This window comes from Musca autumnalis, unplaced genomic scaffold, assembly GCF_047663935.1.
Source record: "Musca autumnalis isolate F117 unplaced genomic scaffold, ASM4766393v1 scaffold_4, whole genome shotgun sequence".
In the NCBI taxonomy this organism is placed as follows: Eukaryota; Metazoa; Arthropoda; class Insecta; order Diptera; family Muscidae; genus Musca; species Musca autumnalis.
This window is the reverse complement of record NW_027411977.1, coordinates 228,793,677-228,818,868: the sequence shown is the minus strand read 5'-3', so window position 1 is coordinate 228,818,868 and position 25,192 is coordinate 228,793,677. Positions and strand designations below refer to the sequence as shown.

The 25,192-nt window shown below is 34.6% G+C and overlaps 1 protein-coding gene across 7 annotated transcripts; it reads left to right on the top strand.

Annotated features, from left to right (window-relative positions):
* The first annotated feature begins 408 nt into the window (after positions 1-408).
* On the top strand, positions 409-22,861 carry Sugb (Sugar baby transporter). 7 transcript variants are annotated; one of them, XM_073982533.1, is made up of 7 exons: positions 409-525; positions 1,027-1,220; positions 18,053-18,191; positions 18,260-19,091; positions 19,575-20,033; positions 21,458-21,647; positions 22,569-22,861. In XM_073982533.1, the coding sequence occupies exons 2-7, from the start codon at positions 1,157-1,159 to the stop codon at positions 22,634-22,636; spliced, it is 1,752 nt and encodes a 583-aa protein (XP_073838634.1). In that variant the 5' UTR covers positions 409-525; positions 1,027-1,156; the 3' UTR covers positions 22,637-22,861. The 7 variants fall into 7 exon arrangements, with proteins under 7 accessions (XP_073838634.1, XP_073838633.1, XP_073838632.1 ...); XM_073982532.1 differs by having other exon boundaries at positions 409-530; XM_073982531.1 differs by having other exon boundaries at positions 409-550.
* Positions 22,862-25,192: the final 2,331 nt, after the last annotated feature.

Sequence of the window (25,192 nt, the reverse complement as noted above, 5' to 3'; positions counted from 1 at the left end):
CGACATTAGGTCTGTCTGGTTACCCTAAAACTTGTAACAATTTGTATCGTCTGTTAACACAAAAAGCCAGCAAAAAAGAGCGAATCAAGAGAGACATTTTGACAGTTCTTTTACAGAGTGTTTGCAAATTCTTGCTGGACAAATTTCTTCTAGCAAGCACTTGTAACTCTTCTTTTTCCTGAAAACAAACAATTATTAAAATGTCTCTGTCCTCCATAGTTTTTTAGGTTTTTAGTAACCATCCCCAAAAACGCTACGTCTCTGTCATTAACATCCCACTCACAAATCAATTAAAAGTTTTATCCCTCAACATATGTTTCCCAACATATCTAGAGACCATATTAACAATACGGCAACTCTCTTCCGAACATCTGTCGTCAATTTGCGAGTACTTTTCTATTTCTCTTTAGTGCTTTTTATTCCGTCAACAAAATAACAAAAAAGATGGCACGACGCGAGACACGTTAATTAAAAAACATCGTGTTTTCTAATTAATTAAATAATTAATTTTCCAACGGGTTAAAAGTAAAGTGCGTTCATTACGAAGAAAGTAAATCAAGCATGACAAGATTTGCCAAAACAAGATTTTTTGTGTGTGATGTGTGAGAGTGATTGGGGGAAAATAGAGTGCAATGTCGTATGAATGAAGTGTGGTGCGAAAATAATTAAAGAAGAAGAATCAAATAAATGTGTCCACTAAAAAAAAATTACTTTTAAAAAGTTTTATTTATTGGTTAATTAAAAAGTTTAAAATATTTTAATTAAATAAAATGTTTGTTGCTGCTTTGAGTTCGCACTTTTAAAGCAACATTTGTTATGTATTGACCGAACAATCAACCAACGATTACGATTGTCAAAATATAATGTGTATTGTTGTTGTTAGAGTGTAAATGTCATATTTCATTGTGCCACTTTAGTTTGTTTTTAGTATATAATTAGGCTGTGTATGTCAATATTTACACTCTACACAAAAAACAACACGAAACACTTACATTTCCTTCCTATTGTGATTTAACTTGATTTCAGTCATTAAAAAGGGGGCTATTTTAATTTCATTGCTCAATCAAGAGTTCAAAGAATTCAGTAAACCTCAACAACCTCATTATTAACATTAAATTACAACGAAGCCGGCCCGAAACACTATATCATCAACAAAATGAGACCAAGAATTGACAAAGATTTGTTGCCGATGAAGGCGCATTATTTTTTCTTTAATGCTGGTAAGTAATTTAGTAATTTGTCAAGGAATAAAAGGGGGTTTTGGGGACAAAGGGGAATGTTGGGTTTACAGAGGGGACCACAATAATAAGGCATTTGACACATTTTTTTATCTGGCAGGCATCATTACCCCTCATTAATGCCCATACATGTTAGTCCACAATAATAATTATTATTACTGTGTTTTTTATTATTACTTGTTTGTTTGCTTTTTCGTGCAAAGTCTAATCGTCTCTTCCTACTAAATTATACACTGAGAGAATAAGAAAATACAAGGTATTTTTCTAATTGGAGGGGGTAACACAAAAAACAACACAGCATTCTGAATTAGAGAAGATAGAGAATGAGAGAAGTAACAAAAGTCACAGTTGCATGATGAATTTTGCCGCCAAAAGTATCGATCAGCTGTCTATCATTTCAATCAAATTGAAATGTCGTCATTTATAAGATACAAATATAGGAAAATGATGTAAAATAAGGCTTAACTTTACTTTACCCTTAAGGCTCGGATAACGCTGAAATTTTTGTTATAGATAGATCTTGTCTTCCTGATTACGGCAACATATATTTTTCGGCTGGGACGTACCCGGTTATCCGGTTATTTGATCCGTAAATTTGAATTAAAAACCCCCCGTATAACCGGTTATTTTGAACAGATATACTTGACATGGGTATCATATGAAAGCTTATGAAAATGCCTATCGAATGGTATACGGGTTTATACCCTTCATCCAAAAAACCGGTTATTTTATAAAAAAAAAATTAAAAACATTAAAAATAACCGATTATGAAGTACATCACATAGTTTGTAGCCTGCACTGTAGCCTGCACTTTCCAACGCGATACTATTCGCAGCGGTACCATATATGAAGCCGGAGATATTGGTCTTCAACTATTTACATTATTCTTTCTATAAAAATCTAAATTTTTACAATAGAATGCCATGTTAATGTAATGGAATAAAATTAATTTAGTAAAACTTTGGATCGCGTAGCCGGTTTTTGGACATACCCCAGGGGAAATCTTAAGCCCCGGCCGAAGGCCGGCAGTCTAGAAAAACTTTAAAATATACGAAAAACTTGGATGTAGGAAAACTTTGGATCGCGTAGCCGATTTTTGGACATACCCCAGGGGTGAAAATCTTAAGCCCCGGCCGAAGGCCGGCAGTCTAGAAAAACTTTAAAATATAGGAAAAACTTGGATGTAGGAAAATTTTGGATCGCGTAGCCGGTTTTTGGACATACCCCAGAGGTGAAAATCCTAAGCCCCGGCCGAAGGCCGGCAGTCTAGAAAAACTTTAAAATATAGGAAAACCTTGGATGTAGGAAAATTTTGGATCGCGTAGCCGGTTTTTGGACATACCCCAGAGGTGAAAATCCTAAGCCCCGGCCGAAGGCCGGCAGTCTAGAACAACTTTAAAATATAGGAAAAACTTGGATGTAGGAAAATTTTGGATCGCGTAGCCGGTTTTTGGACATACCCCAGAGGTGAAAATCCTAAGCCCCGGCCGAAGGCCGTCTGTCTAGGAAAACTTTAAAATACAGGAAAAACTTGGTTATTTTTAACGATTTAACATTTTTATAAAATAAAAAAATAAAACGGTTTTTTGGATATATCTGTCGAACTGGTTACATGACGGGTATAAACCCGTATACCATTCGATAGGCATTTTCATAAGCTTTCATATGATACCCATATCAAGTAAATCGGTTCAAAATAACCGGTTCTACGGGTGGGTTTTTTATTCAAACTTACGGATCAAATAACCGGATAACCGGGTACGTCCCAGCCGAAAAATATATATTGCCGTAATCAGGAAGACAAGATCTATCGAAATATTTTTTTTCAAAAAAATCCGAGGTTTCAGGGTAAAGTAAAGTTGTTCCTAAAATAAAAAAAATTAAAGATGACGAGTGAGATAAATATCAAATGGGCTTTGAGGCAAAGCTATAGGTAAATATTAGTGTATTTTTGTAATGTTTTTTCTATAGAAATGATTAATGGGTATACATTTTAGGTTAGCGCAATTTAACGCTACAATATGCTGAGAAACAACAAAGATGTATAATAGAAATATGCAACATTCAGAACCCCATAAAAGCCGGATTTGTTCTCAAATGGAAAATAGCAGACAATTAACTTTTTTAACGAAACAGTCATCTTCAACTAGCTTTTTTATAGAAAGTCATCTTCGATAAACTTTCCTGTAGGGAAAGTCAACCTCGATGAACTTTTCTATGGGAAAAATCATCTTCGATGAACTTTTCTATAGGAAAGGTCATCCCGGATGAACTTTTCCATAGTAAAATTCATCCCGGATGAACTTTTCTATAGGAAAAATATCCCCGGATGAAATTTTCTATAAGAAAAGCCATCCCGGATAAACATTTCTATAGAAAAAGTCATCCCGGATAAACTTTTCTATAGGGAAAATCATCACCGATGAACTTTTCTATAGGAAAAGTCATCCCGGTTGAAATTTTCTATAGGAAAATATAGGTTCAATGAACTTTTCTGTAGGAAAATTCATCTTCTATAGGAAAAGTCATCGTCGATTAACTTTTCTATAGGAAATGTCATCGTCGATGATCTTTTCTACAGGAAAAGTCATCTTTGACGAGGTTTTTTAAAGAAAAATTTATCTCGATGAGCTTTTTTATAGGAAAATTTATCTTCGATGAGCTTTTTATAGGAAAAGTCATCTTCGATGAACTTTTCTATGGGGAAAGCCAACCTCGATGAACTTTTCTATGGGAAAAATCATCTTCGACGAACTTTTCCATAGTAAAATTCATCCCGGATGAACTTTTCTATAGGAAAAATTTCCCCGGATAAAATTTTCTATAAGAAATGCCATCCCGGATAAACTTTTCTATAGGAAAAATCATCTTCGATGAACTTTTCTATAGGAAAAGTCGTCGTCGATGAACTTTTCTTATTCATCCCGGATGAACTTTTCTATAGGAAAAATTTCCCCGGATGAACTTTTCTATAGGAAAAATTTCCCCGGATGAAATTTTCTATAGGAAAAATTTTCCCGGATGAAATTTTCTATAAGAAAAGCCATCCCAGATAAACTTTTCTATAGGGAAAATCATCGCCGATGAACTTTTCTATAGAAAATCAGCCCGGAAGTACTTTTCTATTGGAAAACTTAGCTTCAATAAACTTTTCTATACGAAAAGTCATCTTCTATGTGAAAAGTAATCGTCGATGAACTTTTCTATAGAAAAAGTCATCTTCGGTGAACTTTTCTATAGGAAAAGTCATCGTCGATGAACTTTTCTATAGGAAAAGTAATCTTCGATGAACTTTTCTACAGGAAAAGTAATCTTCGATGAACTTTTCTATAGGAAAAGTAATCTTCGATGAACTTTTCTATAGGAAAAGTCATCTTCGATGAACTTTTGAAAAGGAAAAGTCATCTTGGATGAACTTTTCTATAGGAAAAGTCATCGTCGATGAACTTTTCTATAGGAAAAGTCATCGTCGATGAACTTTTCTATAGGAAAAGTCATCGTCGATGAACTTTTCTATAGGAAAAGTCATCGTCGATGAACTTTTCTATAGGAAAAGTCATCGTCGATGAACTTTTCTATAGGAAAAGTCATCGTCGATGAACTTTTCTATAGGAAAAGTCATCGTCGATGAACTTTTCAATAGGAAAAATCGTCTTCGATGAACTTTTCTATAGGAAAGGTCATCGAAGATGAATCTCCCGATGAACTTTTCTATAGGAGAAGTCATCGTCGATAAAATTTTCTATAGGAAAGGTCATCGTCAATGAAATTTTCTATAGGAAAAGTCATCGTCGATGAAATTTTTTATAGGAAAAGTCATCGTCGATGAACTTTTTTAAAGGAAAAGTCATCTTCGATGAACTTTTTTAAAGGAAAAGTCATCTTCGATAAAACTTTCTATAGGAATAGTCATCATGGATGAACTTTTCTATAGGAAAAGTCATAGTCTATGATCTTTTCTATAGGAAAGTCATCGTCGATGATCTTTTCTATAGGAAAAGTCTTCGATAGTCTATGATCATTTCTATAGAAAAAGTCATCATCGATGATCTTTTCTATAGGAAAAGTCATCGTCGATGATATTTTCTATAGGAAAAATCATCGTCGATGATCTTCGATGAACTTTTCAATAGGAAAAGTCATCGTGGATGACCTTTTCTATAGGAAAAGTCATCGTGAATGAACTTTTCTATAGGAAAAGTCATCTTCGATTAACTTTTCTATAGGAAAATTCATCGTCGATGAACTTTTCTATAGGAAAAGTCATCGTCGATGAACTTTTCTATAGGAAAAGTCATCGTCGATGAACTTTTCTATAGGAAAAGTCATCGTCGATGAACTTTTCTATAGGAAAAGTCATCGTCGATGAACCTTTCTATAGGAAAAGTCATCGTCGATGAACTTTTCAATAGGAAAAATCGTCTTCGATGAACTTTTCTATAGGAAAGGTCATCGAAGATGAATCTCCCGATGAACTTTTCTATAGGAAAAGTCATCGTCGATGAAATGTTCTATAGGAAAAGTCATCCTATAGAAAAGTTCAACCTGGATGACTTTTCTATAGAAAAGTCATCGTCGATGATCTTTTCTGTAGGAAAAGTCATCGTCGTCCTATAGAAAAGATCATCGACGATGACTTTTCTATAGAAAAGTCATCCAGGTTGAACTTTTCTATAGGAAAACTTAGCTTCAATAAACTTTTCTATTGGAAAAGTCATCATCGATAATCTTTTCTATAGAAAAAGTCATCTTCGATGAACTTTTCTATAGGAAAAGTCATCTTCGATTAACTTTTCTATAGGAAAAGTCATCTTCGATTAACTTTTCTATAGGAAAAATCATCTTCGATGAACTTTTCTATAGGAAAAGTCATCTTCGATGAACTTTTCTATAGGAAAAGTCATCTTCGATGAACTTTTCTATAGGAAAAGTCATCTTCGATGAACTTTTCTATAGGAAAAGTCATCTTCGATGAACTTTTCTATAGGAAAAGTCATCTTCGATGAACTTTTCTATAGGAAAAGTCATCTTCGATGAACTTTTCTATAGGAAAAGTCATCTTCGATGAACTTTTCTATAGGAAAAGTCATCTTCGATGAACTTTTCTATAGGAAAAGTCATCTTCGATGAACTTTTCTATAGGAAAAGTCATCTTCGATGAACTTTTCTATAGGAAAAGTCATCTTCGATGAACTTTTCTATAGGAAAAGTCATCTTCGATGAACTTTTCTATAGGAAAAGTCATAGTCTGTGATATTTTCTATAGGAAGAGTCATCGTCGATGAGCCTTTCTATAGTAATAGTCATTGTCGTAGATTTAAAATCTTTATATTTCATAAAATACCACCCAACAAAAATGGTCAAAGCTTTGAGTCTTCTTCATTCCACACGTCGAAAAACATTTTATATTGCCTCAAAAAATGTTAAAATTTGTTGTTATATCAAATATTTTTAGATCTACGTGATTTTAACGATAATTTATTTACCTCGTTACCTCCTTCCACCATACCCACCAAATGCATTGCGGTTTTGCAGCTCAAAACACCAATTGTTGCTTGTTTTTGGTATTTTTTGCAATATTTGTTTACTTCACTTGTCCTTATATTTCGGTTTAGAATTACCCCATATTTACTTGTTGTCATACTTTTTTAGTTTTATCAGCAACTAAACTCTATATACACGCTTGTTGGCTGTGCTGGTATAGGCATGTGCGGAAAGAGAGTTGTTGTTCTTCTTTTTTGTTGTCCAGTATTACTATGTAGCTTATCTTGATTAAATTTAAACAATAGTCGTCGTCTCTAGGGCAATATAACACAGAATGCAATACCCCAACTATGCTAATAAACGCATGAGTGTCGGTGTGTGTTTGGGTATGCAGATAGAAAATTAACCAGTCTGTGGGCGGGAAATTTTTTGATAACAGACATGTTATGTGGACACAAGTTTAGAGCAATCCAAAGGCAAAAGGCAGGCATTACTTAAATATGCATTTCAAAAAAGCAAAGGCAAACAATGAGGACGATGTTTTGTCATACAAACATGTAAACAAATATTTGTATACACTCTTTACATGTCAAAAATTGTCATCTCTAAAAAATACTTGGGATGATAAGAAAAGTCAGAGATAAGTAAAAGGCAAACTGAAGTAGGCATAGGCGAAAAAAGAAATCAATTTATCTTTAGATATATTTTTTATTTATGAATAATTTTCTTCAAGTGCAATTAATCATAATTCTCACTTTGCATATTGACAGTTGCATACTGCCCACATTAGGTGAAAGATGAATGCCCCTAAATAATCTTTCAAGTATCCGTCGTCTCTTCTTCATTTATCCTCCTCATAAATTCGCTTACAATGTTGTTGTTATTATTTGTTTGTTGGCCTTTCATTTAATGTTCACTCAATCAATTTAACTTACAATCCCACATTCACTCCCCACCACCCTATCAATTGGCCAATTTTCCACATGCTCAATGTCAATGGTAGATTAAAGAAATATGATTGAAATAGGCGACGATGGCGTTGGACTAATTGAATTTGTAATCATGTTTCTTCTATGAATTGTGGATGGATGATAAGATTGCTGGGGAAACAATAATGGATGGAATAGCATTTTAAGACCTTAACAAATTATAAACAATAAAAACAAACCAGCATTTTATTGTTAAAAGGGGTTATAAACAATTAATAAAACCATTCTCTCTCTCTCTCATTTTCTATAAAAAAGTCATAACGTACTATGAATTTTTCGATGATTATAGAGGAAAAGTCATCTCCGATGAACTTTTCTATACGAAAAGTCATCTCCGATGAACTTTTCTATACAAAAAGTCATCTCCGATGAACTTTTCTATACGAAAAGTCATCTCCGATGAACTTTTCTATACGAAAAGTCATCTCCGATGAACTTTTCTATACGAAAAGTCATCTCCGATGAACTTTTCTATACGAAAAGTCATCTCCGATGAACTTTTCTATACGAAAAGTCATCTCCGATGAACTTTTCTATACGAAAAGTCATCTCCGATGAACTTTTCTATACGAAAAGTCATCTCCGATGAACTTTTCTATACGAAAAGTCATCTCCGATGAACTTTTCTATACGAATAGTCACCTCCGATGAACTTTTCTATACAAAAAGTCATCTTCGATGAACTTTTCTATACAAAAAGTCATCTTCGATGAACTTTTCTATACGAAAAGTCATCTCCGATGAACTTTTCTATACAAAAAGTCATCTCCGGTCAACTTTTCTATACGAAAAGTCATCTGCGATGAACCTTTCTATACGAAAAGTCGTCTGCGATGAACTTTTCTATACAAAAATAATCTCCGATGAACTTTTCTATAAGAAACGTCATCTCCGATGAACTTTTCTACAAGAAAACTCATTTCCGATGAACATTTCTATAAGAAAAGTCATCTCCGATGTATTTTTCTACAAGAAAAGTCATCTCCGATGAACTTTTCTATAAGGAAAGTCATCTCCGATGAACTTTTCTATAAGAAAAGTCATCTCCGATGAACTTTTCTATAAGAAAAGTCATCTCCGATGAACTTTTCTATAAGAAAAGTCATCTCCGATGAACTTTTCTATAAGAAAAGTCATCTCCGATGAACTTTTCTATAAGAAAAGTCATCTCCGATGAACTTTTCTATAAGAAAAGTCATCTCCGATGAACTTTTCTATAAGAAAAGTCATCGTCGATGAACTTTTCTATAAAAAAAGTCATTTTCGATGAGCTTTTCTATAGGAAAAGTCATCTTCGATGAGCTTTTCTATAGGAAAAGTCATCTTCGATGAGCTTTTCTATAGGAAAAGTCATCTTCGATGAGCTTTTCTATAGGAAAAGTCATCTTCGATGAGCTTTTCTATAGGAAAAGTCATCTTCGATGAGCTTTTCTATAGGAAAAGTCATCTTCGATGAGCTTTTCTATAGGAAAAGTCAACTTCGATGAGCTTTTCTATAGGAAAAGTCATCTTCGATGAGCTTTTCTATAGGAAAAGTCATCTTCGATGAACTTTTCTATAAGAAAAGTCATCTCCGATGAACTTTTTTATAAGAAAAGTCAGTTCTATAAGAAAAGTCATCTCCGATGAACTTTTCTATAAGAAAAGTCATCTCCGATGAACTTTTCTATAAGAAAAGTCATCTCCGATGAACTTTTCTATAAGAAAAGTCATCTCCGATGAACTTTTCTATAAGAAAAGTCATCTCCGATGAACTTTTCTATAAGAAAAGTCATCTCCGATGAACTTTTCTATAAGAAAAGTCATCTCCGATGAACTTTTCTATAAGAAAAGTCATCTCCGATGAACGTTTCTATAAGAAAAATCATCTTCGATGAACTTTTCTATAAGAAACGTCATCTCCGATGAACTTTTCTACAAGAAAACTCATTTCCGATGAACATTTCTATAAGAAAAGTCATCTCCGATGTATTTTTCTACAAGAAAAGTCATCTCCGATGAACTTTTCTATAAGGAAAGTCATCTCCGATGAACTTTTCTATAAGAAAAGTCATCTCCGATGAACTTTTCTATAAGAAAAGTCATCTCCGATGAACTTTTCTATAAGAAAAGTCATCTCCGATGAACTTTTCTATAAGAAAAGTCATCTCCGATGAACTTTTCTATAAGAAAAGTCATCTCCGATGAACTTTTCTATAAGAAAAGTCATCGTCGATGAACTTTTCTATAAAAAAAGTCATTTTCGATGAGCTTTTCTATAGGAAAAGTCATCTTCGATGAGCTTTTCTATAGGAAAAGTCATCTTCGATGAGCTTTTCTATAGGAAAAGTCATCTTCGATGAGCTTTTCTATAGGAAAAGTCATCTTCGATGAGCTTTTCTATAGGAAAAGTCATCTTCGATGAGCTTTTCTATAGGAAAAGTCATCTTCGATGAGCTTTTCTATAGGAAAAGTCATCTTCGATGAGCTTTTCTATAGGAAAAGTCATCTTCGATGAGCTTTTCTATAGGAAAAGTCAACTTCGATGAGCTTTTCTATAGGAAAAGTCATCTTCGATGAGCTTTTCTATAGGAAAAGTCATCTTCGATGAACTTTTCTATAAGAAAAGTCATCTCCGATGAACTTTTTTATAAGAAAAGTCAGTTCTATAAGAAAAGTCATCTCCGATGAACTTTTCTATAAGAAAAGTCATCTCCGATGAACTTTTCTATAAGAAAAGTCATCTCCGATGAACTTTTCTATAAGAAAAGTCATCTCCGATGAACTTTTCTATAAGAAAAGTCATCTCCGATGAACTTTTCTATAAGAAAAGTCATCTCCGATGAACTTTTCTATAAGAATAGTCATCTCCGATGAACTTTTCTATAAGAAAAGTCATCTCCGATGAACGTTTCTATAAGAAAAGTCATCTCCGATGAACGTTTCTATAAGAAAAATCATCTTCGATGAACTTTTCTATAAGAAAAATCATCTTCGATGAACTTTTCTATAAGAAAAGTCATCTCCGATGAACTTTTCAATAGGAAAAGTCATCTTCGATAAACTTTTCTACAGGAAAAGCCATCATCGTTGAACTTTTCTATAGGAAAAGTCATCGTCGATGAACTTTTCTATAAAAAAAAGTCATTTTCGATGAGCTTTTCTATAGGAATAGTCATCTTCGATGCGCTTTTCTATGGGAAAAGTCATCTTCGATGAGCTTTTCTATAGGAAAAGTCATCTTCGATGAACTTTTCTATAAGAAAAGTCATCTTCGATGAACTTTTCTATAAGAAAAGTCATCTCCGATGAACTTTTCTATAAGAATAGTCATCTCCGATGAACTTTTCTATAGGAAAAGTCATCTCCGATGAACGTTTCTATAAGAAAAGTCATCTCCGATGAACGTTTCTAGAAGAAAAATCATCTTCGATGAACTTTTCTATAAGAAAAGTCATCTCCGATGAACTTTTCTATAAGAAAAGTCATCTCCGATGAACTTTTCAATAGGAAAAGTCATCTTCGATAAACTTTTCTACAGGAAAAGCCATCATCGTTGAACTTTTCTATAGGAAAAGTCATCGTCGATGAACTTTTCTATAAAAAAAAGTCATTTTCGATGAGCTTTTCTATAGGAATAGTCATCTTCGATGAACTTTTCTATAAGAAAAGTCATCTCCGATGAACTTTTCTATAAGAAAAGTCATCCCCGATGAACTTTCCTATAAGAAAAGTCATCCCCGATGAACTTTCCTATAAGAAAAGTCATCCCCGATGAACTTTTCTATAAGAAAATTCATCTCCGATGAACATTTCTATAAGAAAATTCATCTCCGATGAACATTTCTATAAGAAAAGTCATCTCCGATGAACATTTCTATAAGAAAAGTCATCTCCGATGAACTTTTCTATAAGAAAAGTCATCTCCGATGAACTTTTCTATAAGAAAAGTCATCTCCGATGAACTTTTCTATACGAAAAGTCATCTCCGATGAACTTTTCTATACGAAAAGTCATCTCCGATGAACTTTTCTATACGAAAAGTCATCTCCGATGAACTTTTCTATACGAAAAGTCATCTCCGATGAACTTTTCTATAAGAAAAGTCATCTCCGATGAACTTTTCTATACGAAAAGTCATCTCCGATGAACTTTTCTATAAGAAAAGTCATCTCCGATGAACTTTTCTATAAGAAAAGTCATCTCCGATGAACTTTTCTATAAGAAAAGTCATCTCCGATGAACTTTTCTATAAGAAAAGTCATCTCCGATGAACTTTTCTATAAGAAAAGTCATCTCCGATGAACTTTTCAATAGGAAAAGTCATCTTCGATGAACTTTTCTAAAGGAAAAGCCATCTTCGATGAACTTTTCTATAGGAAAAGTCATCGTCGATGAACTTTTCTATAAAAAAAAGTAATTTTCGATGAGCTTTTCTATAGGAATAGTCATCTTCGATGCGCTTTTCTATGGGAAAAGTCATCTTCGATGAGCTTTTCTATAGGAAAAGTCATCTTCGATGAGCATTTCTATAGGAAAAGTCATCTTCGATGAGCTTTTCTATAGGAAAAGTCATCTTCGATGAGCTCTTCTATAGGAAAAGTCATCTTCGATGAGCTTTTCTATAGGAAAAGTCATCTTCGATGAGCTTTTCTATAGGAAAAGTCATCTTCGATGAGCTTTTCTATAGGAAAAGTCATCTTCGATGAGCTTTTCTATAGGAAAAGTCATCTTCGATGAACTTTTCTATAAGAAAAGTCATCTCCGATGAACTTTTCTATAAGAAAAGTCATCTCCGATGAACTTTTCTATAAGAAAAGTCATCTCCGATGAACTTTTCTATAAGAAAAGTCATCTCCGATGAACTTTTCTATAAGAAAAGTCATCTCCGATGAACTTTTCTATAAGAAAAGTCATCTCCGATGAACTTTTCTATAAGAAAAGTCATCTCCGATGAACTTTTCTATAAGAAAAGTCATCTCCGATGAACTTTTCTATAAGAAAAGTCATCTCCGATGAACTTTTCTATACGAAAAGTCATCTCCGATGAACTTTTCTATAAGAAAAGTCATCTCCGATGAACTTTTCTATAAGAAAAGTCATCTCCGATGAACTTTTCTATAAGAAAAGTCATCTCCGATGAACTTTTCTATAAGAAAAGTCATCTCCGATGAACTTTTCTATAAGAAAAGTCATCTCCGATGAACTTTTCTATAAGAAAAGTCATCTCCGATGAACTTTTCTATAAGAAAAGTCATCTCCGATGAACTTTTCTATAAGAAAAGTCATCTCCGATGAACTTTTCTATAAGAAAAGTCATCTCCGATGAACTTTTCTATAAGAAAAGTCATCTCCGATGAACTTTTCAATAGGAAAAGTCATCTTCGATGAACTTTTCTAAAGGAAAAGCCATCTTCGATGAACTTTTCTATAGGAAAAGTCATCGTCGATGAACTTTTCTATAAAAAAAAGTCATTTTCGATGAGCTTTTCTATAGGAATAGTCATCTTCGATGCGCTTTTCTATGGGAAAAGTCATCTTCGATGAGCTTTTCTATAGGAAAAGTCATCTTCGATGAGCATTTCTATAGGAAAAGTCATCTTCGATGAGCTTTTCTATAGGAAAAGTCATCTTCGATGAGCTCTTCTATAGGAAAAGTCATCTTCGATGAGCTTTTCTATAGGAAAAGTCATCTTCGATGAGCTTTTCTATAGGAAAAGTCATCTTCGATGAGCTTTTCTATAGGAAAAGTCATCTTCGATGAGCTTTTCTATAGGAAAAGTCATCTTCGATGAGCTTTTCTATAGGAAAAGTCATCTTCGATGAACTTTTCTATAAGAAAAGTCATCTCCGATGAACTTTTCTATAAGAAAAGTCATCTCCGATGAACTTTTCTATAAGAAAAGTCATCTCCGATGAACTTTTCTATAAGAAAAGTCATCTCCGATGAACTTTTCTATAAGAAAAGTCATCTCCGATGAACTTTTCTATAAGAAAAGTCATCTCCGATGAACTTTTCTATAAGAAAAGTCATCTCCGATGAACTTTTCTATAAGAAAAGTCATCTCCGATGAACTTTTCTATAAGAAAAGTCATCTCCGATGAACTTTTCTATAAGAAAAGTCATCTTCGATGAACTTTTCTATAAGAAAAGTCATCTTCGATGAACTTTTCTATAAGAAAAGTCATCTTCGATGAACTTTTCTATAAGAAAAGTCATCTCCGATGAACGTTTCTATAAGAAAAGTCATCTCCGATGAACGTTTCTATAAGAAAAGTCATCTCCGATGAACGTTTCTATAAGAAAAGTCATCTCCGATGAACGTTTCTATAAGAAAAATCATCTTCGATGAACTTTTCTATAAGAAAAGTCATCTCCGATGAACTTTTCAATAGGAAAAGTCATCTTCGATAAACTTTTCTACAGGAAAAGCCATCATCGTTGAACTTTTCTATAGGAAAAGTCATCGTCGATGAACTTTTCTATAAAAAAAAGTCATTTTCGATGAGCTTTTCTATAAGAATAGTCATCTTCGATGCGCTTTTCTATGGGAAAAGTCATCTTCGATGAGCTTTTCTATAGGAAAAGTCATCTTCGATGAACTTTTCTATAAGAAAAGTCATCTTCGATGAACTTTTCTATAAGAAAAGTCATCTTCGATGAACTTTTCTATAAGAAAAGTCATCTCCGATGAACTTTTCTATAAGAATAGTCATCTCCGATGAACTTTTCTATAAGAAAAGTCATCTCCGATGAACGTTTCTATAAGAAAAGTCATCTCCGATGAACTTTTCTATAAGAAAAGTCATCTCCGATGAACTTTTCAATAGGAAAAGTCATCTTCGATAAACTTTTCTACAGGAAAAGCCATCATCGTTGAACTTTTCTATAGGAAAAGTCATCGTCGATGAACTTTTCTATAAAAAAAAGTCATTTTCGATGCGCTTTTCTATGGGAAAAGTCATCTTCGATGAGCTTTTCTATAGGAAAAGTCATCTTCGATGAGCTTTTCTATAGGAAAAGTCATCTTCGATGAGCTTTTCTATAGGAAAAGTCAACTTCGATGAGCTTTTCTATAGGAAAAGTCATCTTCGATGAGCTTTTCTATAGGAAAAGTCATCTTCGATGAACTTTTCTATAGGAAAAGTCATCTTCGATGAACTTTTCTATAAGAAAAGTCATCTCCGATGAACTTTTCTATAAGAAAAGTCATCTCCGATGAACTTTTCTATAAGAAAAGTCATCTTCGATGAACTTTTCTATAAGAAAAGTCATCTCCGATGAACTTTTCTATAAGAATAGTCATCTCCGATGAACTTTTCTATAAGAAAAGTCATCTCCGATGAACGTTTCTATAAGAAAAGTCATCTCCGATGAACGTTTCTATAAGAAAAGTCATCTCCGATGAACGTTTCTATAAGAAAAGTCATCTCCGATGAACGTTTCTATAAGAAAAATCATCTTCGATGAGGAAAAGTCATCTGCGATGAGCTTTTCTATAGGAAAAGTCATCTTCGATGAACTTTTCTATAAAAAAAGTCATCTTCGATGAACTTATCTATAAGAAAAGTCATCTCCGATGAACTTTTCTATAAGAAAAGTCATCTCCGATGAACTTTTCTATAAGAAAAGTCATCTCCGATGAACTTTTCTATAAGAAAAGTCATCTCCGATGAACTTTTCTATAAGAAAAGTCATCTCCGATGAACTTTTCTATAAGAAAAGTCATCTCCGATGAACTTTTCTATAAAAAAAAGTCATCTCCGATGAACTTTTCTAAAAGAAAAGTCATCTCCGATGAACTTTTCTAAAAGAAAAGTCATCTCCGATGAACTTTTCTATACGAAAGGTTATCTCCGATGAACTTTTTTATACGAAAAGTCATCTCCGATGAACTTTTCTATACGAAAAGTCATCTCCGATGAACTTTTCTATACGAAAAGTCATCTCCGATGAACTTTTCTATACGAAAAGTCATCTCCGATGAACTTTTCTATACGAAAAGTCATCTCCGATGAACTTTTCTATACGAAAAGTCATCTCCGATGAACTTTTCTATACGAAAAGTCATCTCCGATGAACTTTTCTATACGAAAAGTCATCTCCGATGAACTTTTCTATACGAAAAGTCATCTCCGATGAACTTTTCTATACGAAAAGTCATCTCCGATGAACTTTTCTATACGAAAAGTCATCTCCGATGAACTTTTCTATAAGAAAAGTCATCTCCGATGAACTTTTCTATACGAAAAGTCATCTCCGATGAACTTTTCTATAAGAAAAGTCATCTCCGATGAACTTTTCTATAAGAAAAGTCATCTCCGATGAACTTTTCTATAAGAAAAGTCATCTCCGATGAACTTTTCTATAAGAAAAGTCATCTCCGATGAACTTTTCTATAAGAAAAGTCATCTCCGATGAACTTTTCTATAAGAAAAGTCATCTCCGATGAACTTTTCTATAAGAAAAGTCATCTCCGATGAACTTTTCTATAAGAAAAGTCATCTCCGATGAACTTTTCTATAAGAAAAGTCATCTCCGATGAACTTTTCTATAAGAAAAGTCTTCTCCGATGAACTTTTCTATAAGAAAAGTCATCTCCGATGAACTTTTCTATAAGAAAAGTCATCTCCGATGAACTTTTCTATAAGAAAAGTCATCTCCGATGAACTTTTCTATAAGAAAAGTCATCTCCGATGAACTTTTCTATAAAAAAAAGTCATCTCCGATGAACTTTTCTATAAAAAAAAGTCATCTCCGATGAACTTTTCTAAAAGAAAAGTCATCTCCGATGAACTTTTCTAAAAGAAAAGTTATCTCCGATGAACTTTTTTATACGAAAAGTCATCTCCGATGAACTTTTTTATACGAAAAGTCATCTCCGATGAACTTTTCTATACGAAAAGTCATCTCCGATGAACTTTTCTATACGAAAAGTCATCTCCGATGAACTTTTCTATACGAAAAGTCATCTCCGATGAACTTTTCTATACGAAAAGTCATCTCCGATGAACTTTTCTATAAGAAAAGTCATCTCCGATGAACTATTCTATAAGAAAAGTCATCTCCGGTGAACTATTCTATAAGAAAAGTCATCTCCGGTGAACTATTCTATAAGAAAAGTCATCTCCGGTGAACTATTCTATAAGAAAAGTCATCTCCGATGAACTTTTCTATAGGAAAAGTTATCACCGATGAACTTTTCTATAAGAATAGTCATCACCGATAACCTTTTCTACTGTAGGTAAAGTCATCTCCGATGAACTTTTCTGTAAGAAAAGTCATCTCCGATGAACTTTTCTGTAAGTAAAGTCATCTCCGATGAACTTTTCTGTAAGTAAAGTCATCTCCGATGAACTTTTCTGTAAGTAAAGTCATCTCCGATGAACTTTTCTATAAGAAAAGTCATCTCCGATGAAATTTTCTATAAGAAAAGTCATCTCTAATGAACTTTTCTATAAGAAAAGTCATCTCCGATGAACTTTTCTGTAAGTAAAGTCATCTCCGATGAACTTTTCTGTAAGTAAAGTCATCTCCGATGAACTTTTCTGTAAGTAAAGTCATCTCCGATGAACTTTTCTATAAGAAAAGTCATCTCCGATGAAATTTTCTATACGAAAAGTCATCTCCAATGAACTTTTCTATAAGAAAAGTCATCTCCGATGAACTTTTTTATAAGAAAAGTCATCTCTGATGAACTTTCCCTTGCATTGGAACTTTATTAGACATTTGAAATGGCCTTTTAAGTCAAAAATAGTTGAATGGAGACTTTTGAAAATTGCATTTAAACTCATAGTCTGTGTTTTTATTGAACATTATAAAATTTGGAACGCTTCTAGAGTAATTCTAGAAAAGTCTCCAAAATTGGAGACTTTCAAAAAATCTCAGAAATGATTTTTACGTAAACATTATAGCAATTTGGTTACTATCAACAAGAGAAAAACTTTCCTAGGTTGCTATTCCACCTTAATTGCCATCAATTTACCAACCATAAAGGTATACAATAAAACTATGTGAGTGGAGACTTCCAAAAATACCACCAAATTGGTTTAAACTCCTTGTTATTACTCATGCGGTAATTTTAAACCGTTCTAAAGCAATTTTAGAAAAGTCTCCAAAAGTGGAGACTTTATAAAATTGTTTGGAAATTATTTTACATCCTTTTTTATGTGAAAGTGGATAGTAAGGTGAACATTAAATTTTTATTATTGACTATTTAAGTTAAATTTTTGCTTAAAAATAAATTTATCATCATTGGAGACTCTTGGAATTTTAACAAAAATGTTGGGAAATCCTATTTTATTTTACATTTCTGCCAAATATCATTTTTTTATTGTATTTATAAATATTTCTCTTTCCAGGAACTGCACCTGTTGTACCCTTTATGCCCACACTAGCCAAACAATTGGGTTATTCAAATGTGGTTGTGGGGACCATGTATGCTATATTGCCAGTAATTGGCATGCTGGCCAAGCCGTTATGTGGTTTTATAGCAGATCGGTAAGTGGGAATAAGATTTCTACGAAAATATCACCATTGACCCCCTTCTTCCTTCTCTTCCTTTACAGTTACCAACGTCATCGTACACTTTTCATAGCCGCTGAAATACTTACCGCAGTTGCCTTTTTCGCCATTATGTTTACACCTGCCATTCCACAACAATTACCATCTGTCACCTTCCATTGTCATGCGGGTGAGGCCAATTTCCACTTTTGTACCGAAGATCAGTGTACCATAAATGAAATTGAACGTGACTATCAGGATAAAGCGTTAGCTTGTAAACTAACATGTCCCACTCAGGCATTTATGTGGGATATAATATGTCAAGACTGGAATACAACGGGTCTGTGTCCGCCAGCAAATAACACAGCTAACATAGATATAAGTGCCACCTTTACAAATCTCTTAGTGGAACGTAATGAAACCACCAATGAGGGTTGTATGTTCTTTAGTGTACCGCATATAAAGGCTGAGGTAAATGGCCACAATGCCACAATGTATTGTCCCAAAGATAAACCGTACTTTAGTACGTTGTGTTCCATGGATTGCAATGATACCTATTTGGATGGTAAAATAGCCGATAGCCCGGTGATAAGTACCAAAGCTGCTATGGGCCTTTATCAATTTTGGTGGTTCTTTGGTATGTTGATTATATCATGGATAGGTATGGCGGCGGTGGTTAGTATTGGTGATGCCATTTGTTTTGGTATATTGGGTGAACGGGCCCATTTGTATGGTAAACAGCGACTATATGGTTCTGTGGGTTGGGGTATATTCTCCATTCTGGCTGGAGTTTTGGTGGATAAAATGTCTAATGGTGTAGAGAAAGATTATACAATTGTTTTCTGGATGACAGCGGTGCTGATTGGTTTGGATGTTGTGGCCTCAATGAAATTGAAGGTATGTCATTAAAGATAAATAAATAAATCTGAAATTTATGCTGAGAAGGTCTCAAAAAACAATCGGAAGATTTCTTGAAAACTCAATTATTAGCAACTTAATGCACATGGAGACACTCAAATTGGGCTTTAAATAAGCCTATTTTGTTTCAGGTTGTTCCTAAGTAATAATTCTATTAATTTTAAAAACTCTCCAAAATTGGAGACTTTTCAAAAATGTCTTAATTTGAAATATAACAAAAACGTGAACATTTTTAAATCTCTAAAAGCAAAAATATGTTCGAAATTGTAATTATTTGCAACTCCACACTTGTGGAGACTTTCAAAATCTGCCCCAAATTAAATTATTTTCATTACAAATCAATTCCGAAACATTTTGAAACATGTTATCGTAAATTTTGACAACTCTCCAAAAGTGGAGACTTTTCAAAATCCCATAAAAATGAATTATTTGAATAAAAAAATATTTTGTTTCTCATTTCAGCACACCCAAACCCACTTATCCCCCAACATTGTTAAAGATGTTGGTCAAATGTTCCTATCGGTGCACTGCCTGATCTTTTTCATATGGTGCATTTTCATTGGTTTGGGCACAGCACTCATATGGAACTTTTTATTTGTACACTTGGAATCGTTGGGTGGTTGTGATGCCACTTACATGAAGACTCTGCAGGGCTTTGTTATGTCCATCCAATGTTTTTGTGGAGAGTTGCCATTTTTCTTTTTCTCCGGTTGGATTTTGAAGAAAATCGGTCACGTCAATGCCATGAGTATGGTCCTGTTCGGTTTTGGTGTACGTTTCATATTGTATTCAATGCTACAGGATCCCTGGTATGCTCTGCCTATTGAACTGTTGAATGGTGTTACATTCGGGCTGTTTTATGCAACAATGGCATCTTATGCCAGCATTGTTGCACCACCGGGAACAGAAACGACTATGCAGGTGAGGAAATATTTGATATTTCAGGGAAAATTCTAGCTCAACTTATTACTTATCCCTAGGAAAGGGTCTTTGGAAGCACGCTTTCTCTAGGAAAGTGTCTTTGGAAGCACCCTTTCTCTAGGAAAGTGTCTTTGGAAGCACCCTTTCCCTAGGAAAGGGTCTTTGGATGCACCCTTTCCCTAGGAAAGGGTCTTTGGAAGCACCCTTTCTCTAGGAAAGTGTCTTTGGAAGCACCCTTTCCCTAGGAAAGTGTCTTTGGAAGCACCCTTTCCCTAAAAAAGTGTCTTTGGAAGCACCCTTTCCCTAAGAAAGGGTTTTTGGAAGCACCCTTTCCATGGGAAAGGGTCTTTGGAAGCACCCTTTCCATGGGAAAGGGTCTTTGGAAGCACCCTTTCCCTAGGAAAGGGTCTTTAGAAGCACCCTGGGTCTTTGGAAGTATCCTTTCCCTAGGAAAGGGTCTTTGGAAGCATCCTTTCTCTAGGAAAGGGTCTTTGGAAGTACCCTTTCCTTATTAAAGGGTCTTTGGAAGAAGCCTTTCCCTAGGAAAGGGTTTTTAGAAGTACCCTTTTCCTAGGAAAGGGTTTTTAGAAGCACCCTTTCCCTAGGAAAGGGTTTTTGGAAGCACCCTTCCCCTAGGAAAGGGCCTTTGAAAGCAACCTTTCCCTAGGAAAGGGTCTTTGGAAGCACCCTTTCTCTAGGAAAGGGTCTTTGGAAGCACTCTTTCCGTAGGAAGGGGTCTTTGGAAGCACCCTTTCTCTAGGAAAGGGTCTTTAGAAGCACCCTTTCCCTAGGAATGGGTCTTTGGAAGCATCCTTTCCCTAGGAAAGGGTCTTTGGAAGCATCCTTTCTCTAGGAAAGGGTCTTTGGAAGCATCCTTTCTCTAGGAAAGGGTCTTTGGAAGTACCCTTTCCTTATTAAAGGGTCTTTGGAAGAAGCCTTTTCCTAGGAAAGGGTTTTAGAAGCACCCTTCCCCTAGGAAAGGGTTTTTAGAAGCAACCATTCCCTAGGAAAGGGTTTTTAGAAGCACCCTTTCCCTAGGAGAGTGTTTTTAGAAGCACCCTTCCCCTAGGAAAGGGCCCTCGGATGCACCTTTCCCCTAGGAAAAGGCCCTCGGAAGCACCCTTTCCCTAGAAAAAGTTCTTTGGAAGCACCCCTTGCTAGGAAAGGGTCTTTGGAAGCACCCTTTGCTAGGAAAGGGTCTTTGGAAGCACCCTTTTCCTAGGATAGGGTCTTTGGAAGCACACTTTTCCTAGGAAGGGGTCTTTGGAGGCATTCTTCCCTAGGAAAGAGTCTTTAGAAGCACCCTTTCCCTAGAAAAGGGTCCTTAGAAACACCCTTTCCATGGGCAAAGATCTTTCTTAGGGAAAGGTGCTTTATTAAGGGAATTTGTAAATTTATTTCTGGTTTTTATTTATTCTTTCCAGGGTTTGGTTGGTGCCATCTTTGAAGGTGTTGGTGTCTCCTTGGGCAGCCTTATTGCTGGCTATCTTTTCGATTCGATTGGTGGTGGCCATACTTTTGAGATATTTGGTGTGGCAGCTTTTGTGGCCTTCATTGTTCATGTGTGCCTGCAAATGTATTTGCAACGTCATCATTCGAGCAGCGATGAAAATGGTAAGCAAATCGATGATACAAATCCAACGGCTGAAAATGCAACTCTTAAAGAAGATAATAATGTTGATGTTGAATCAAGCGTTAAAACATCGACGCCTAATGAAGATGGACACAATAACTCATAACAGTGTCTTCTACTGTGGGTATCCAATGTATAGAGAGATTTTTTTTTACCCAAAGGATATTTTAAAAGACAAAGACAATAGAGATTTTTGTAAGAGATTTTTTAAATATTTATAATTTTTAATTTGTTTTTGGTGTTTTTGTAAATTTTTAGAACAAATTGTTAATACTTTTTTTGGTATTTTTATATCAATAAACAAACTTTTTTACCACGGCGTGTTGTCAAGACAAAAGAAAAGAAATCTAAACGGGTTTTTAGTAGAGATAAGCTAACGAACAATTTTTAGATAACTTTGTTTAATGTTTTAATCACTGAGCTTGTAGAGAATTTATTAATTGATGTCATAATCAGAGAGTTAAATCAAGGTCTTCATGGGACGCCGATTGCATTTAGAAGGTCGCCATATTGTTTAATTGGCAGTTATATTGCCAATCGAAGTACATCGATGTAGATGTGAAAATATTCTTATTCTCCTGACAAGAAGAATCTCACTGTATTTCACAATGAGACTCTTACTGTATAATAAGATAATGTGTAAATCCAGGCTGTGTTATACGTCTCAGTTTTAACCTCAACTGTTTTAAACGACGTATATATGATATGTGTTTACATAAAAAACCGACCGAACATCAATTTACTATGATTTTTACAACAAAGTAGATGGTAACCAGGGCCATCTACTTCCATATTATCTCATATTATATATAAATGTATATCTTATTTTTATTTTACATTTTTATTAAATCTGTGTAACTAACCTCAAATTTTTCTTTCTTTGAAAAAAATCCTATTTTTAGGCACTGTTAAATACTTAGCGCCTACAGATGCCATGCATATGCTTAACGATCAAGAATTTCTAACGTAGATGTGGGCTGTTGTTAATCGTTTATTATATTTTACATAATTCATAGATATTTTCATTTGGAGAATGTTTTTATATGTCTGAGTGTATGTTGTTTTTAAGTAGTCACTTTTTTATTATTAATTTATTAATGGCTGGTATTATTATTTTTGTTTATAGTGAAAAAAATTGATCAGATGTGGTACTATTTTTTATAAGGACGGCTAACATTAAAAACGGAAAAACACATGGGCTGACAAGTTTTATCACAAAAAAATATTTTCCTTCGTCTGGGATGACTTTTTCTATAGAAAAGTTTATCCGGGATGACTATTCCCATAGAAAAGTTTATTCGGTATGACTTTTCCCATAGAAAAGTTCATCCGGGATGACATTTCCTATAGAAAAGTTAATACGGGATGACTTTTCCTATAGAAAAGTTCATCCGGCATGACTTTTCCTATAGAAAAGTTCATCCGGGGTGACTTTTCCTATAAAAAAGTTTATCGGGGATGAATTTTCCCATAGAAAACTTCACCCGGGATGACTTTTCCTATAGAAAAGTTCATCCGGGATGACCTTTTCTTTAGAAAAGTTTATCCGGGATGACTTTTCCTATAGAAAAGTCTATCGGGGATGAATTTTCCCATAGAAAAGTTTATCCGGGATGAATTTTCCCATAGAAAAGTTCACCCGGGATGAATTTGCCCATAGAAAAGTTCACCCGGGATGAATTTTCCCATAGAAAAGTTCATCCGGGATGACTTTTTCTATAGAAAAGTTCATCCGTCATGACTTTTCCTATAGAAAAGTTTATCCGAGATTACTTTTCCTATAGAAAAGTTCATCCGGGATGACTTTTCCTATAGAAAAGTTCATCTGGGATGACTTTTCCTATAGAAAAGTTCATCTGGGATGACTTTTCCTATAGAAAAGTTCATCCGGGATGATTTTTCCTATAGAAAAGTTCATCCGGGATGACATTTCCTATATAAAACTTCATGCGGAATGACTTTTCCTATAGAAAAGTTCATCCGGGATGACTTTTCCTATAGAAAAGTTCACCCGGGATGACTTTTCCTATAGAAAAGTTCACCCGGGATGACTTTTCCTATAGAAAAGTTCACCTGGGATGACTTTCCCTATAAAAAAAATTCATCCGGGATGACTTTTCCTATAGAAAAGTTCAGTCAGGATGACTTTTAATAGAAATCCGGGATGACTTTTCCTATAGAAAAGTTCATCCGGGATGACTTTTCCTATAGAAAAGTTCAGTCAGGATGACTTTTCCTATGGGAAAGTTCATCCGGGATGACTTTTCCTATAGGAAAGTTCATCCGGGATGACTTTTCCTATAAAATAGTTTATCCGGGATGATTTTTTGCCATAGATAAGTTTATCCAGCATGACTTCTCCTATAGAAAAGTTCATGCGGGATGAATTTTCATATAGAAAAGTTCATCTGGGATGACTTTTCCTATAGAAAAGTTCATCCGTGATGACTTTTCCTTTGGAAAAGTTCATCCGTGATGACTTTTCCTATGGATAAGTTCATCCGTGATGACTTTTCCTATGGAAAAGTTCATTCGTGATGACTTTTCCTATGGAAAAATTCATCCGGGATGACTTTACCTATAGAAAAATTTATCCGGGATGACATTTCCCATAGAAAAGTTCATCCGGGATGACTTTTCCTATAGAAAAGTTCATCCGGGATGACTTTTCCTACAGAAAAGGTCATCCGTGATGACTTTTCCCATAGAAAAGTTCATCCGGGATGACTTTTCCTATAGAAAAGTTCATCCGGGATGACTATTCCCATAGAAAAGTTTTTCCTATAGAAAAGTTCATCCGGGATGACTTTTCCTATAGAAAAGTTCATCCGGGATGACTTTTCCTATAGAAAAGTTCATCCGGGATGACTTTTCCTATAGAAAAGTTCATCCGGGATGACTTTTCCTATAGAAAAGTTCATCCGGGATGACTTTTCCTATAGAAAAGTTCATCCGGTATGACTTTTCCTATAGAAAAGTTTATCCGGGATGACTTTTCCTATAGAAAAGTTTATCCGGGATGACTTTTCCTATAGAAAAGTTCATCCGGGATGACTTTTCCTATGGAAAAGTTCATCCGTGATGACTTTTCCTATGGAAAAATTCATCCGGGATGACTTTACCTATAGAAAAATTTATCCGGGATGACATTTCCCATAGAAAAGTTCATCCGGGATGACTTTTCCTATAGAAAAGTTCATCCGGGATGACTTTTCCTACAGAAAAGGTCATCTGTGATGACTTTTCCTATAGGAAAAGTTCATCCGGGATGACTTTTCCTATAGAAAAGTTCATCCGGGATGACTTTTCCTATAGAAAAGTTCATCCGGGATGACTTTTCCTATAGAAAAGTTCATCCGGGATGACTTTTCCTATAGAAAAGTTCATCCGGGATGACTTTTCCTATAGAAAAGTTCATCCGGGATGACTTTTCCTATAGAAAAGTTCATCCGGGATGACTTTTCCTATAGAAAAGTTCATCCGGGATGACTTTTCCTACAGAAAAGTTCATCCGGGATGACTTTTC